The following is a 15,026-nucleotide window of genomic DNA, read 5'->3' on the forward strand; positions in this document are numbered from 1 at the left end:
TGTTGGTTTCCAGCTATGTAGACACTCTTGGATATAAAGTTCTGCAGGGGTCTTTGCTGTGCTTTTGATTTGGGAATGAATATTATTCTTATGTATGAAACTTAGTTCTTCCTAGAAGGGTTTTCAGAGATCTATACGTCCTTTTCAGCTGCTACCTAAACCCTTGGCTTTTTTTTTTTTTTAAATACTTTCTCAGTTATAAAATGAGTACACAGATAATCTTTATTGAGTTGTTTGAGGACCAAAATTGATTGAAATTTGCTATATAAAATGCTGATCTTAATGTCAAGCTCACGTAAGCTCTGCTATATGTTTTCTTCTCCATTTGTCTTTCTTTGTAAGTTTCAGCCTTAAATTTGTCCTTACATCTCTATTTAAGTTTATAAAAACAAATGGGCAGGGCGCCTGGGTGGCTCAGTTGTTAAGCGTCTGCCTTCGGCTCAGGTCATGATCCCAGGGTCCTGGGATCGAGTCCCACATCGGGCTCCCTGCTCGGCAGGAAGCCTGCTTCTCCCTCTCCCACTCCCCCTGCTTGTGTTCCTGCTCTTGCTGTCTCTCTCTCTGTCAAATAAATAAATAAAATCTTTAAAAATAAAATAAAATAAAAACAAATGGGCAGAGCTATTTATACTAGTAACTCTTTACTTCTGGATTCTCACCTGTATGCAATAATGACATCAAAACAAATTGTCTTTGCTGTTGTCTGCTTGGGGGTTTGAGTTTGATTTGATTTTATTTTTTTAAGTGGCAATTACCTGAAATAGAGTGGGAAAAGCCTGTAGTTTGGGACAGCAGTGGGGAAATGTTGCGTACTTTGTCAAATATTTTTGTTATAGCGTGGAATTATCCTCTTGAAGGTGTATTTTCTCTCTTGTTATCAACTGAGGCTAGATCTCTTGCCTTCACTAATGTTGGAGTCTTGCGAAACGTTAACAGAACTAGTGGGGGGAGAAATTCCATTGGGGATGGAATCTAGGCTCTGTGAAGATATGGAACATTATGGGCACTCAACAGATGTTAATAAATACCTCTTTCTATTGTTGGGACAAAGTGGGGTTGATTTGGGTGTGAATTGTAATGGTTAGTGAAAGGACCTTGTACTTAAAAAGGGTGTGTTTTAAGGAGAAGAGGAATCTGGATATTGAGCAAAGTAGCATTGTTTTTTCATATCAAGTTATTCTGTTTTTAAGGACTGTCATCCCCCTAAAATTGTCAGCTCCCTTGTGTCCATGTCATATGCCTTCTTGGCAGGCCTTGCAATACGTTGCTGTGGACACAGTAAGATTTCAATAGGTCCTTGTTGATTGAAACCAAGCATTTGGAAATCTTAGAGGCAGAGTTGATGAAGAGGTATGAGGAGGGCTGCAGGGAGAGAGGAAGAGAAAAAAGTCAAGGCAGAGAGAGAGAATTAAATATAGAAACCGCCTGGGAAGCCAGAAAAGAGCAAGGTTGGTGAGCAACTAACAATTTATGTTCTCTTGAGAAAAGAAAAAAAAAAACTGGACAGGAGAGAATTTTTAATCTGAAGAGCTAATTAACCAAATTATAAGACCTCAAAAATATCACTCTCGTTAGAGTTGTAATTTTGAGACTTAACAACAACAAAAAAAATGGTGGAAGTTACTCTAATTCGTCCCAAGAATCTTTTTAAACTTTGAATTGTACAGTAATAGAGATTTGAGGGGAAAATGCAGTATGCTGTAGTTTATAAATCATTTCAGTGTTTTGACTCCTAACTAACCCTCTTTGTGATGGTGAAGGGAAAAAAAATGTTTATAAAACCACCTGTGGTTTCAGTGAATGTGCTGGTTTGATTAAGAAAAAGTGGAATTAGGTGGCAAAAAAGACGAATAAGAAAACCCCAACAACATAACGTGAGCAGGTTAAAATAGCAAAAACAATACAAAATGTTCCAGCATAAAGAACGTCTCCAAAATGTGTGAACATGATTTAAAAAATATGTATATATTTATCAATATCCTATATATAAAAATATATATTTTATAAATATATAAATTATATTATAAATATATACCTAATGGATACCTCACGTTCGATGAACACAATTAAAGGTATCAGAGAAAACTCACCACAGGGATCACCTGATAATAATTAATAAACATCAACTCTTCTTGGTCAAGTGACCAGTATTATTTCACAGTTGACTGTGTTGCGGGTTGAGCCAATGACCTTTGCCCTGAATTTTAATAATTTACTGTAGTTTTACATTAAATCGGAATATAATTGGGAAGAAAATTAGTGTTTCTTTGTGGGGAGTGCAGAGTAATGCCACTAATTGCATGTATAAAAGCCTTCCCGAGGTTGTATTTTCCTGTTCTTTCTTGATTTAGAAAATTAAAACTACAGTAATTTTCCACTATTTGTAAGAGGGAAAAATGTGCCAGTGAAATGTATTCAGCTAACTTAAAATGTCAAAGCTCTGGGCCATCTTTTTACGTCCAGTAATGACAAACTGTCAATTTCATCACATGATTCGGGAATTTGCTGGCAACTTGTTGCAGATACCAGAGTCAAAAAATACCTTGTAACACATGTGGTCTGAAAGAAGAAACTGATTTTTTTTTGTTTGATTTTCCTTCCTTTCACTTTAATATTTGAGCAACTCCACATCTAAAATGTGTTAGAGAGCAAATCACCATTTCTTTCTTCTTTAGAAAGAGATGGACAAGAGAGAACACATTAAATTAACCTTAGTAGAACAGGAGATTATATTAATAGTGCTTTAAAATTATTTTTAGATACCTGGGGGATTTTTTTCAGAGAAGTTATTATCAGGGAAAAGAATTGAGCTGATTTTAAAAGTATATTGGGTTTAAAATTCTATTAAAAACATATGTAATCACAAATATAGATACCATGGGTGCCTCTCCCTGGAACTTGGAAGGGTTAAATCAGACCACTATGGTGTTATGGGAAGTGCTTTTCAGTGATATCTAGTACCTTGAGTGTGTTATGTATTCAATATGTATGTCATCATAAAACAGTGCACCTGCATTAGCCTTCATTGTCTCGGGGTAGAAGCTGAGAAATAAGAAAAAAAAATTAAAAATCTCCAAAAATGAACATTTCTGCTAATAGCGTGTCAGTATTTTTCCCTTACTCCACGGACATTCTTGGTCTCAAATGCAAACTGCACAACCCAGGCACTAGGGTTGGAATCCAGTGTTTATTCAAAAAGGCACCCGAAGGTAGCTGAAGTGGAAATGCTACATGTATGGAAAAAGGCAGCCGGGCAACTCAGCTGATCTGGACACAGCAGCAGCAACTGTATTTACCAACACTTGTTTTCTGGGAGCCTATGAGAGAAATGGAAGTAATTGGAGAGAACCTGAAAGGGTGGTATTTTGTTTCTTGTTTTCCTTATAAGGAGCAAAGCACATTGCAGTAACACTTCAGGAGCTGGTATTCCCTCCTGCCACGGGGATAGCCGATTCCTCGGTGGAGGAGTTTGTTTATACCTTAACAAATACAGACTGTTTTGTTGATTAAACAGCAAAAAAAAAAAAAAAAAAAAAAAAATTGCCTGCCCCATTCTCTGCTTTCAAACACTTCCCCCCAATTAGAAAATGTCTCATAAAAATGCATCATGTGATAAGCTCTTGCTTTAGTCCCAAACCGAGCTAGAGTCCACTGGAGGTCTTAGAATTTGAATCCTTAGGGAGTGCACGTTTTAGCAAAGAGTATAGTTACTCTGTCCTGAAACAGGCAGCTTTGCCACTTGCTTGTTTTGGAAGGAAAATAAATTAAAAAAAGATTGCAGGGGATTTTAGTTATTATATGGCCAGGGCTCCGTTTTGAGTCTGTGGCATTCAAAGCTGGCTTTAATCACAGCATGATGCTTGAAGCCTCCAAAAAGTCCAAGTGTTTCCTTTCTTTCTTTCTTCTTTCCGTTTTTTTTTTTTTTTAAGCGTTACTTCACTGAGGCAGAGGGCTGCCTTTGAGTGACGTCACGAGTTTGAGCAGCAAGCTGCACAGGAGAAGGGAGGCTGGGTGAGTGACAGCCCAGCCTACTTTTTAATAGCTTTGTCATGTGACTGGGGACTGTAGTAAGACAGGTGCCTTCAGTTCACTCTCAGTAAGGGGCTGGTTGCCTGCATGAGTGTGTGCTCTGTGTCACTGTGGATTGGAGTTGAAAAAGCTTAACTGGCGTCATTCAGGAGCTGGATGGCGTGGGACATGTGCAACCAGGACTCTGTATGGAGTGACATCGAGGTGAGCTGGGGCTGGGCTGGGCATTGCAGGAAGGACTGGAGAGCTTCCCTCCCTTCCGATGCACTGATTCCTGTAAGGGGGGAAGGGCTTGGACAAGGAGAGGAGGCAGAAAAGTAGCCCGGGCAGGAGCTTTTGGAAGGGAATCTCAATCTTATCTTAACTCCAATAAGTTTGCTATTTTAAGGTGGCTCTGAGATCCCTTGAGCAAATCAAAGCCTAGCTGCTGTCACCCATATCTGTTGCAGTTGGAAACTCTTTCCATGTGCCTTTGGCTCTGTTTCTACTCATATGCAATATTTATGCTCTAAGATATTGATATGAATCAGAAGCTGAAGTCTTTCCAGTGGTGTTTAGTGGCCCGGTTGGAAAAATGCCATTTCTATTTATAATAAGATGAAAATAAAAATATTAAAATGGATGTGCTCAAATATAGTCAGTTTTGACTCTAGTCCGGATTTTTTTTTTTCCCCCTCTCTCTCTGTTCATCAGACAGAGAACTCACAAAATCCTAAATAATCCTGCTGGGCTATTTTAGATTGCTTTCCCCATAGCACACAAAACAACGAAGCTGATTCCCTTAAAACACCTATATGTGGTGGAAAGATTTGGTCAGCAAATAAAAAATACATCTCTGCTTTACGATGCAAGGTTTTCCATTAGTGTCGGTGGCAGGGAAGCCAATGGTTAAATCTCTCTGTACCACGGAGAGCTGCCTGAAGCCAGAGAGAGGAGTTTATGCAGGGCTGTGTGTGGGGCTGCTCACTGCTTGTGTAAAAATAGACGGCAATACATCAATTCCACAGTCTCTGCTGGCCACAATTCATACAGGGGGAGAAAAGCAAGCCGTTTCCTCATAATCTCTGGAGCCTCCAGTGACTAACGGGGGGGACGGAGGACCGCGGCGTGTTTGCATTCAGCACAATGGAATGTTCTCGGAAAGTTTGGGCAACTTGGGGAAAGAAGCTAAACTTTCTGTGGACCGTGATGAGCTGGAGCCCAGTTGCATTGCACGGGGGATCGGAGCTGCTAACAATGAGTCTGGCAGAGAGAGGGCTGCCAGTGCTTCCTCTGGGTAGCTGGGGGCACGTAGGGTGAGGGGGAGGATCGAGTGCCACACGTGATTTGGTTAAATAAGATGTCCATGTGGTGCAGCGATACACATCTAAAGTGCAAATAATTTGGCCGGGGCTGCCTGCGAATGCATTTCTCCTCTCTAGCGAGCCATGCCCTGCGTTCTTAACTCTTTACCGGATTTGCACAAGTGGGCTCGGCTTGCCCTCTCCTGCCCTGGCAGATGGTCCTTGCGGATCCTGCTTGTCCTTATCTTGTCGTGGTTTCTTGGTAAGGTGGGAGAGATCTGGGTGATTCGTATGTCCTGTCGCTCTTCTGAGTCAGGGTTATAAGTGGCTTCAAAGTCCTCATTGTCTTGGAGTAGCCGGAGTGTCCTGTGGCTGGTTGTCTGGCTGCCAGTGTGGGGGCTCAGCTGCTATAGTTTCATTTTTCCATCTTGTCTTATTCCTGATGCTGTTGGGAGTTGATATGGAAATATGGAGGATTTGTTTTAATCACTGGGATTCCTGCAGTCATTTTCAAGGAAGCGTCAGAACTAATTTAGAACAGGGGCCCTTTTATGTTTTTCCAAAGGAGGTGAGTTCCCGGGCTAAGTGTCCAGCGGTGGATTGAGTTGTCGGGCGGCTGAGACTGGCCAGTCGCCTCTCTGTTGCACAGTAGACAGCAAGCTGCTAGAAGCCTTGCCTTCGCGGCGGCCGCTCTGGGAATCGCCTCGGCCAGTCTAACCTATTATGAGCAGCAGGTAGCAGAAGCAGCTTTCATTTTTTGAATCGTTAATGTTTGCTGTCATCCTAAAACGTATTATGCCCTTTTGCACATAATGACAGGACGGCGCAGTGGTTAATAAGGGCCTCTATCACTATAGCTACTTGGAGTCCCCAGTGTTTCACAGTTTAATGAAGGTGATGTACAATAAGGTTACCAAGATTGATAGAGACAATTCACATGACATGCACTCCATGAAGACTGTCATTCTTTACCGCCCCCCGCCCTACTCCCTTGTCCCTGTCCTCACTAATTTTTTTCCTAAGAAGTAAGAATTCTTTTTTCATTAATATAATTAATGTGGCCAAGTCCACTCTTTCTTCTCTCTCTCTTTAAAATTTACCATCAATGGCACAAAAACCTCCGAAAGGTTAATGGAGAATTATACTTAATTATGATGATTCATTATCATCAGTGCAGTTAAGCTAATTTATTGTCTGCTCCTTAACTAAGAGAAAAGTCTGTTGGGGTGAAAAAACGTACAATAATTAGCCTTTTGTGTTTAGTGACTGCTTTATCCTCTTAAATCTTATTATAAAATTAAGGCTACGGTTGGGAAATAGCTGTCATAGTTGCAAAGAAGCAGTAGAATGTGTCTCTGTAATTGCAATAAAGCACACCTGTTACAGATGTATAGGGAAGCAGTAAATACCAGCATGTCAGATGAGGACAGTTACAGGGCTTGGACTGTTAAGTCTGGCATCATCCAAAGGCCAAATATAAATTACTAACAGGAACACCTGCTACCACTAATGTGTTTTAGATTATCAGGATAATGCCACATTCAGAAACCCTGATTTTATTAGCATGTCAACATTGGCAAGAGCACATGCACATTTTCAACCATAACATAAGAGCAAAAATGAGAGACAAAGAGAGGAAAGGAAAGAAGTGTGTGAATTACAGCCCAGCAAAATGCCAGAAATTGATCTGGTCTTTTTAATGGTTTTCAAAAGTTACTTACAAAATGCATGTTCCCGAAAGGGTGAAGGGTTTTGAACGAGCCATGCCTAGAGAAGGCAGTGAAGAGAGAGACAGCAAGAAGTTGCTCACCAATGTGTAGGGCATTCCAGCATTCCAAAGCACGGTTCCTAAGTTGTGCTCTCCACGACAGGAACTTAAGCCAGTTGGAGAGCTCCTGTGTTTCCTACCCTTGTTTGATTTTTTTTTTTTTTTTTTTTTTTTTGCTGTTTTTGTTGTTTATGCTTTTCTGGTTAAGGACTAGCCTTCAATGCAGTCCTAGTGGGTTTGCACCGTTGAAAAAAGTTATCCCCTGGTCTCTGGATTGATCGTGCTGTGGAAGAGTTAACACTGTGTGTTTGTCCTCGGAGGATAAGCAATGTGGGCATGTATGGAGGCTGAGAAGTGTTACACCCATAACAGAACTCGAACATTGTACCAGAACAAAATCTTCTCCCCAGCCCGGCCCCCGCTTCCTTATAAACCTAGTCAAGTATACCGATCTGCAACTTGGGGTTACCTCGGGTAATAAAAACGGAATGACCAATAAAATGATAAGGAAAGAGTTTAGGTGGAGGGGCTTGCCCTTTCTTTTTGCATTACCTCTGTGCCCTCAGTTTGGGATCTCACTGGGGCCTGGTGGTCTTAGGGAAGAATCGCAGTCATCTTCAGGCTGCTCCTAGCCTCCCTGTACCAACTGCTGACTCCATTACCCAGTACCTACTTCTCAGCATGGTGCTTACGATCATGCTGCTGCATATGACCTGTGTAATGTAGCCTGCCAGGGATGACAGGGGTGCTCGGGAAAAAAATCTGCATAAAACTTATTTTATTCAAAACCTAAATGTCAAGCGGGATCTTCAGCTTCATGCCCAACTGCTGCCTGGTTGTGAGCAACTCCACAGCATCTCTCCTGACCTTGGAAGGTAGGGCCGTGAGGGTGCCACCTCGGAGTGTGTGCCTGCTGATTTAGACACCTTGGCTTGCAGGTGGATAAAGTCCTGGGGCTCTGGCATCCTCAGGTCCCTGCAGTAGGAAACTTCAGCAGGGTTCTTCACAGTATGCAGTGAGGAAATCAGCAGTCAGATGGCCAATTTGGGGTTAGACCACTTCTTCAATCAAGTGGTCCACTTTTTTTCAAAAAGCCACATTGTGGGACAACTGAAAGGCCACCCTACTCCACGCAAGGAAGTGGAAGACTATTCCAGTCTGAAATAGCCTTGCTTACAAACAGCCCGGCCATAGTATGGGCTATGTTAAACCTCTCAATAGACTGAAATCATGTAAAAACTCCAAAGAAGAAGAGTTCTTTTGAATTCACTTCAGCATAGTTTAGGAATACATAAATGATGAAAAAAAATATAATTGTGGAGTGCTATAGTGGTTTTTCCTTTGTAGATGTCAGGCAATCCCAATATTACATGCACACACACACACCCCAACACACATGACTTGCAACTTAAACATAGCGGAAGATGTCAAGATCATATAGAAAAACTCATGACTTTTGTCTCTTTCTCAAGGAACTTGTTTTTTGACCTGTTCAAGATGATGTGCTAAAGCTCGTGAAAAGTCAAATTGAGAGTAAAAGATTAAAATAACAATTCAAGAGAACCATAGACAAGTAAAAAGGCTTGCATCATTTGTTGCTAATGGAATTATGTGGATTGCAAAGGTTAAAAGGGGTGTAAATGGGTAAAGTTTTCCTGGTAGAGTTCTTATGCTTTTATTTTTCATTGAGTGATTGTTTGTTTTGTTTCTGTTATGTGGGATGGCAAATCCAAGGTAAAATCAAGTTTATATCCTGCCCTCAAGAGATTATACTCAGGGTAGAGTAAAATTTTGCATATGTTTAACCAGAAAACAACTTGAAACTCAAACTCAAGCACTAACCATCAAAACGGTACAAATTCAGTTGATTGCTAACTGGAAGGATCAGAGAGGGCTTCATGGAAACATGGCACTTACCATGAATTTGGAGGCAGAATTTTGGATGGAATAGATCAGGCACAGTATCCTTTAAGAGCAAAGTAAGTAAAGGAATTTAGGATTTTTTTTTTTTTTTTTTTTTCTGGTGACTAAAACCCTGGAAACCAGCTTTGGTGGTGTGGTTGAATTAACCAGGCTTAATTCCTATCACATGCTATTGCAGTTTAATAAATTCCTGCAGTTAATGAAAGCTTTTTTTACCCCCTGCCTCCTGCAGTGTGCCGCTCTGGTTGGTGAAGACCAGCCTCTTTGCCCAGATCTTCCTGAACTTGACCTTTCTGAACTAGACGTGAACGACTTGGATACAGACAGCTTTCTGGGTGGACTCAAGTGGTGCAGTGACCAATCAGAAATAATATCCAATCAGTACAACAATGAGCCTTCAAACATATTTGAGGTAAGGGCATCCCTTGGTCAAAATTAATTTCTCATCGAACTTGGCTTGGGCCATAATATGATTATTGGCCTGAGAGCATAATGCATTCTTACTTCGCCGTCATCAAAAGACTTTTTATCACAGGTAGGCACTTCCGATTTTGTGGAAAAACAATGTTTGCAAAATAAATGGATTTTGTTGTTGTTGTTTTGAGAATTAAGGGGCTAAGGGCCCCCAACAGAGTGCATTAAACTGTGTTGAAATACTAAGGGGGTTGTGAAAGAATTAGTGACAAAGAAGAACAAAAGTCTAAACCTGTCTATTCCTGTCTATTTCCCACAGAAAAGGGCCTAATGTAAATTAATGTGAAATGTAAAAGAATGCGTTTTTTTTTTAAATCCAAGAGATTAGACGTCTGCCTTTATTTGCCTCACAAAGTAAGTGAGCAGTTATTCTTATTGTTATTTTGTGATCATACCTCTGATTTCTGTCTGTCATAGAAATTTCTAAACCCAGGTACTCTAATATTTACTTATAAATTAGTAAAAATTCGCTTACCTTTCAATAGTGAAAATTACCTCCCAGGCTCCAGACTCTTATTATAAGCCTACCCTATAATAAGGAATGTTAATCTACTCCTATTAAAGTGTTACTTTGAAAAAAAGTTCTTTCTCACAAGATCAGCACCCGTTTACTTGAAAATGAACGGTTTCTTGTAGGGACAGACATCAAGTGCTCTGGCAAACAAATTGAAAAAAGATCGCCAAATCAACTACTTTTCAATATCACAGCCATGTACACCTCCGTCATCATCTGGCTTCTTCTCCCTAATATGTGCCAGGCTCCATGCAAAGCACTTGAAGTGTATTTTTTAATCCCACCAGCAGAGACATTTCTTAAACCTCAGTGTATTTGGTTGAAATCCTGAGTCATTAAGAAAGCCAATTTTACAATATTTATTGAGTTTTTCCAGCCCCCAGCACATAAAAGGCACTGAATAAATGTTTATTGAGTCATTAAGAAAACCAATTTTACAATATTTACCGCGGTTTTTCAGCACCCAGCACACAGAAGGTGTTGAATAAATGTGTGTTGACTAATGAGTGAATAGTGACTCTAGTAGGTATTAATAACAGTAATAACGAATGATAACAACAGTGGCCCCCATTTGGAGACCCCCATGCTCTATATGTGTCTTCTCACAGTTCCCTCAGAACAGCCTGTTTTTTAGGTACCCTGAGTGTCATTCCCACTTTGCCTATGCAGACATGGAGTCTCAGAGAGGTTAAGTGATTTTCTCCAGGGCACACAGTTGACAAATGAAGACCAGAGAATTGAATCCCAAATTGATCTGACTTCCCAGTCTATCTCACTGATAAAAAACACAGAGTAACAGTGAGGTTGGGTGACCACCATCCTTTACAAAGACGTACCAAGCTGCTGCTTTGCTGAATATATTTAAAAATAGAATGGACTTGTGCCTTTCGGTGTTGGTTGACATGGAAGCAGGGATCTCTGGGGGCGGTGGGGGGAGCCAGGGTGGCTGTAGTTTCTGGCCACAGCTAAGATTTTCTAAGATGTCTGAACAGAGACTTAAAAGAGCGCTTAAGGCGGGGGAGTCAGGGCTGCGGAGAAGGAGCCCTGAAGGACTGTGGTTTAGTTACACTTCCCAGGCTTCTCAGCCGGGTCTTAGAAAGTTCATGTGAGGACTTGGCTAGTTAGAACTGGTACATTGAACATTCCTCATTCAGTACGCTTGTCAGGCGACAGGCCCGTTTAAGTCATGCTGCATTAAATAAACAGTACTTTAAAAAATGTCATCTCTGTAGACCTCTTATCTAAAAATCGGCTATTCCATGTTGGGTGATTGCCATGCATTTTGCAGATGACGGGTAGGGAATTACTAATTGGTCGGTGGGGTGGGGGGAAGGGAGGGTTGGTCAGTGCCTCCCTGGTGGGCTAGTTTCAAAAACTCCCTTCTTCATGACCTTGTGTCCCCATGTTTCGGTGTTGTGACCTCTGCATGGGGTACTTCTCATTTACACCTCTAGGAGACTTGGTTCACCAGCTAGTTATATATAGATGCTTTAATCTGTACGAAGACACCCCTTTTGCTTCCCCGTATCACTTTCTACCACTGATAGAATTGTTTTCAGTGCTCTAAAACACAAGGTTCATTTAATTTAATTTCTCATTAGCTCATTTTAAACCAGTGACTCTCAACGCAGAGCAGTTTTGCCCCTCAAGGGACGTGTAGCAGTGTCTGGAGATGGGTTTGATGTTTAGGACTGAAGGCAAGAGGCTGCTCCTGGCATTTCGTGGGTGGAGACCCAGGGTTGTTGCTAACTAACCCACAGGGCCCAGGACAGCTTCCCACAACAAAGAACTATTCGGCTCTAAAATGACAGTAGTGCTGAGGTTGAGAACCCCTAAAAAAAAAAAAAAAAGTCGCTGAAATTCCCTTTCATGAAACACCGAAGATGGACTGGTCAGCTTTGAGAGAGAAGATAGAGTATTGTTAAGAGACAGGACATGAAGAATCAGAAGCCACAGAGAATTATGGGGATGCCCAGGGCCCTGGGACTGAGATGTCAGGAACTCTCTTAGTGACAGTGCAAGTGACCGTTGAGATAACCTGTAAGAGTTTTCTCTGATGTCACAAACCTCATTCTTCTTCGTCTGTGCAAAAGGTAAGGCCGTATGTGGTAATCCTGTGACACGGCAGCCTGCCCGAGCATTTGCATACAGCCAAAATGCCTCTACTCTTTGCCCTCTAGCGTTAAACTCAGACATCTCTTCTATAACGGGAGAAAAAAAAAAAAAGAAAGTGTGTGTGGAGCATACACTTTGAAAACTGTCTCTCCCTGGGAGAGAGGTCCACGGGCAGCTCAGTAACCCTTCATGGGCCACAGCTTTGCTGGTCTTCCTCCAAAGCTGCCTTCCCCCCACCCCCCCCACCCCCCCCACCCCCAAAGCCCTTCCCAGAGCTGTGCCTTTAAGCCTCTCCCCGTGGACTTTACCCGTGCTCACTTTCTTCCAGTTCTCAAAGCCCTGCCTCATCACATTTGTGAAGGCCTTGTACTTGAGCAAGCCAAACAGTCACGGTTTCCGCCACCTCTGATCTGCCAATAACAAGCATGATCTACCTCCGATTCCCAGAATGAAATGAGGCCCCAAGCAGTTCAACACTTTCCCTGACTCCAGTAGCACATCGATGGCACCCCTGGAAACTGGCCACAGGATTTCTGAATTCCAATCAAAGCAGAGAGAAAGGGGTATTTAGAGATACAGATAGGATATAGATAGTCTACGGATAGTAGAGCCAAATTTTAAAACCTTGGGAGTAAATAGAAATTTCTGCCTTGGGCCTCTTTCGTAAATTTGAACCTAAGTTTAATTTTTATTCGACTTTATTTTTTTTTAAGATTTACTTATTTATTTTAGAGAGAGCGAAAGAGCACACGAGCAGGGGGAGGGGCAGGGGGAGGGGCAGAGGGAGAGGGAGAGAATCCCAAGCAGACTCCCTGCTGAACGCGGAGCCTGACTCGGGAATCCATCTCACCATCCTGAGATCATGACCCGAGCCGAAATCAAGAGCCGGCCGCTTCACTGTCTGAGGCACCCAGGTGCCCCTGTTTTTATTTGACTTTAAGAGAAAAGAAGAACGTAATTGAATGTCCCACTTCGGGAAAGAGTGAATTCCTCAGTGGGAGCGAGGGGTGCCAATACGCAATTGTCCACGTTGGTTGAGAAACTGGACACACAAACAACAATCTCTGTTTGCTCAACCTGTGTTGGATGTGTAAATGCAGGTGACCGGGTTTTATTCAGAAGCCACTTAGAAAAACAGGACACAGGCTTTTATAGGTGCAGCCTCCAGTGAATCTGATCCATGTGTCAGGAAAACAGGATACTGTCTCTGAGCTGGTTGGTAGCAAAATTTATGTTTCAGAATATTGCAACATAACTTCCTTCCCTCTCTTGCCTTTGTGCATTGTTTGGAGAAGGAGAATAAAGGAGTGCTTTTACAGCATGGCAGTATGTAAGGATGGGTGGCCCGGGATTAGTTTAAATAGCACACTGGCCCTTCTGGTCACTGTGGGCCACCTTGTCCCTGCTTCATTTAAACATCTGCTTTCGATGCCTCCTTGACACACCTGAATGAGCATCTTCCATTCATTTGTCTGTTACTTTTTTTTTTTTTAAGATTTTATTTATTTATTTGACAGAGAGATAGGGAGAGAGGGAACACAAGCAGGGGGAGTGGAAGAGGGAGAAGCAGGCCTCCCGCGGAGCAGGGAGCCCGATGCGGGGCTCGATCCCAGGACCCTGGGATCATGACCTGAGCCGAAGGCAGACGCTTAACGACTGAGCCACCCAGGCACCCCTTGTCTGTTACTTCTGAATGCAGCCACTGGGGTTCTTTAGAACACGGCAAGTGAGAATATAGTTGTCTCTAGGTCATGATTCATAATACGTTCTGAAGTCTGCCTTTGCTAATGGGGAGAGAAGGGCCCACAGCTGCAGCCAACATTCATGTCAGGTGATCACGGGGATGCTCAGTAAGGTCTGATACTGTGGACTTCTGTGGGAGACAAAGCACGGGGTGGTGTCCCGTTATCTGTCTATCAGGTGTCCTGTCATGCCAACAAGGGAATGGTGGTTGGAAGCTTTCAAGAATACCAGTTATTCTGATGGGAATGCAAATGAGTTGTTATTTCTTCGTTTGACTTTCAGTTGTAGTCTCATTTTTTTTCTAAAATGGGCATATATTACGTACTTATCAAAAAGTTTCAAAAAACTTGACTATTCAAATGACTCTGAGCATTTGGGGAGCAGGGCACTTGTTGTCTTGTTCACTGAAGTTTTTCTAGATGGTTTGTTAGAAAACAACAGAAAGTAAGTACTCAAAAAATATTTGGGACTAAAGGAATGAATTGACCATCGCATATTTAGTGATGACGTGAGCTGCATTAGGTAATATATAATTTATAATTACCTATAAAGCACAAAGGATCTGTTTCCTAAAGAACCCTAAACCTAGTTTGAGTGGTCAAACGAAGAAGTGTGAAACAATTAGCAAACAACGGAAGACTGCGTATACATGTGTACATATATAGATGTTTATTAGCAATTGAAAATAATGTAACACTGTATATTCATGTATATGTGTACATGTATATTTAGATACATGGAGTTATATATATTATATATATATTAGCAATTGCAAGACTGTGTGTATGCATATACACACATATACATGTGTGTGTATGTGCATGTGTATCCTCGCTAAGGAGGGAAGCAACAAGAATAGCATCACCAGGGCTGATACAAGAATAAGAGTGAAGTGTTTTCATAGCAGGGCTATGAAGGTGAGAAGCTCGATTTACCCAAAGTGAAACATATACTGATGGGAACATAGCGGTAGGAGAAATAGGTTTGGATTTATGGTGGGTACACAATTACAGCAGACCATGAGAACCCAATTGGGAGTGCTTAGAGTTTGCACCATGGGAAATAGGGTGCCAGTGAAGATTTTTAGCAGGAGAGCAATCTGATGGAGATCGTATTTAAGAGTGTTTTAGTTGCCATTGTTGTAAGCACTGTGGGCAAGCAGAAATTGGAAGAAATT

General features: G+C 41.8%; 1 protein-coding gene across 4 annotated transcripts in view; it reads left to right on the forward strand.

Moving 5' to 3' along the window:
- Window positions 1–15,026, forward strand: part of PPARGC1A (PPARG coactivator 1 alpha) — a 627,947-nt gene that overhangs the window by 523,608 nt on the left and 89,313 nt on the right. For 2 of the 4 annotated variants that reach the window (XM_081812542.1, XM_081812545.1), the window contains one exon: window positions 9,236–9,415. In XM_081812542.1, coding sequence (XP_081668668.1) covers window positions 9,236–9,415 — 180 coding nt within the window. Of the gene's footprint in view, window positions 1–4,018; window positions 4,234–5,410; window positions 5,575–9,235; window positions 9,416–15,026 lie in introns of those variants that run through there. The other 2 variants (XM_081812544.1, XM_081812547.1) reach the window with 2 other exon arrangements.

The sequence above is a fragment of the Leptonychotes weddellii genome, chromosome 2, assembly GCF_054177405.1.
Source record: "Leptonychotes weddellii isolate Sample4059 chromosome 2, ASM5417740v2, whole genome shotgun sequence".
NCBI classification, from domain to species: Eukaryota; Metazoa; Chordata; class Mammalia; order Carnivora; family Phocidae; genus Leptonychotes; species Leptonychotes weddellii.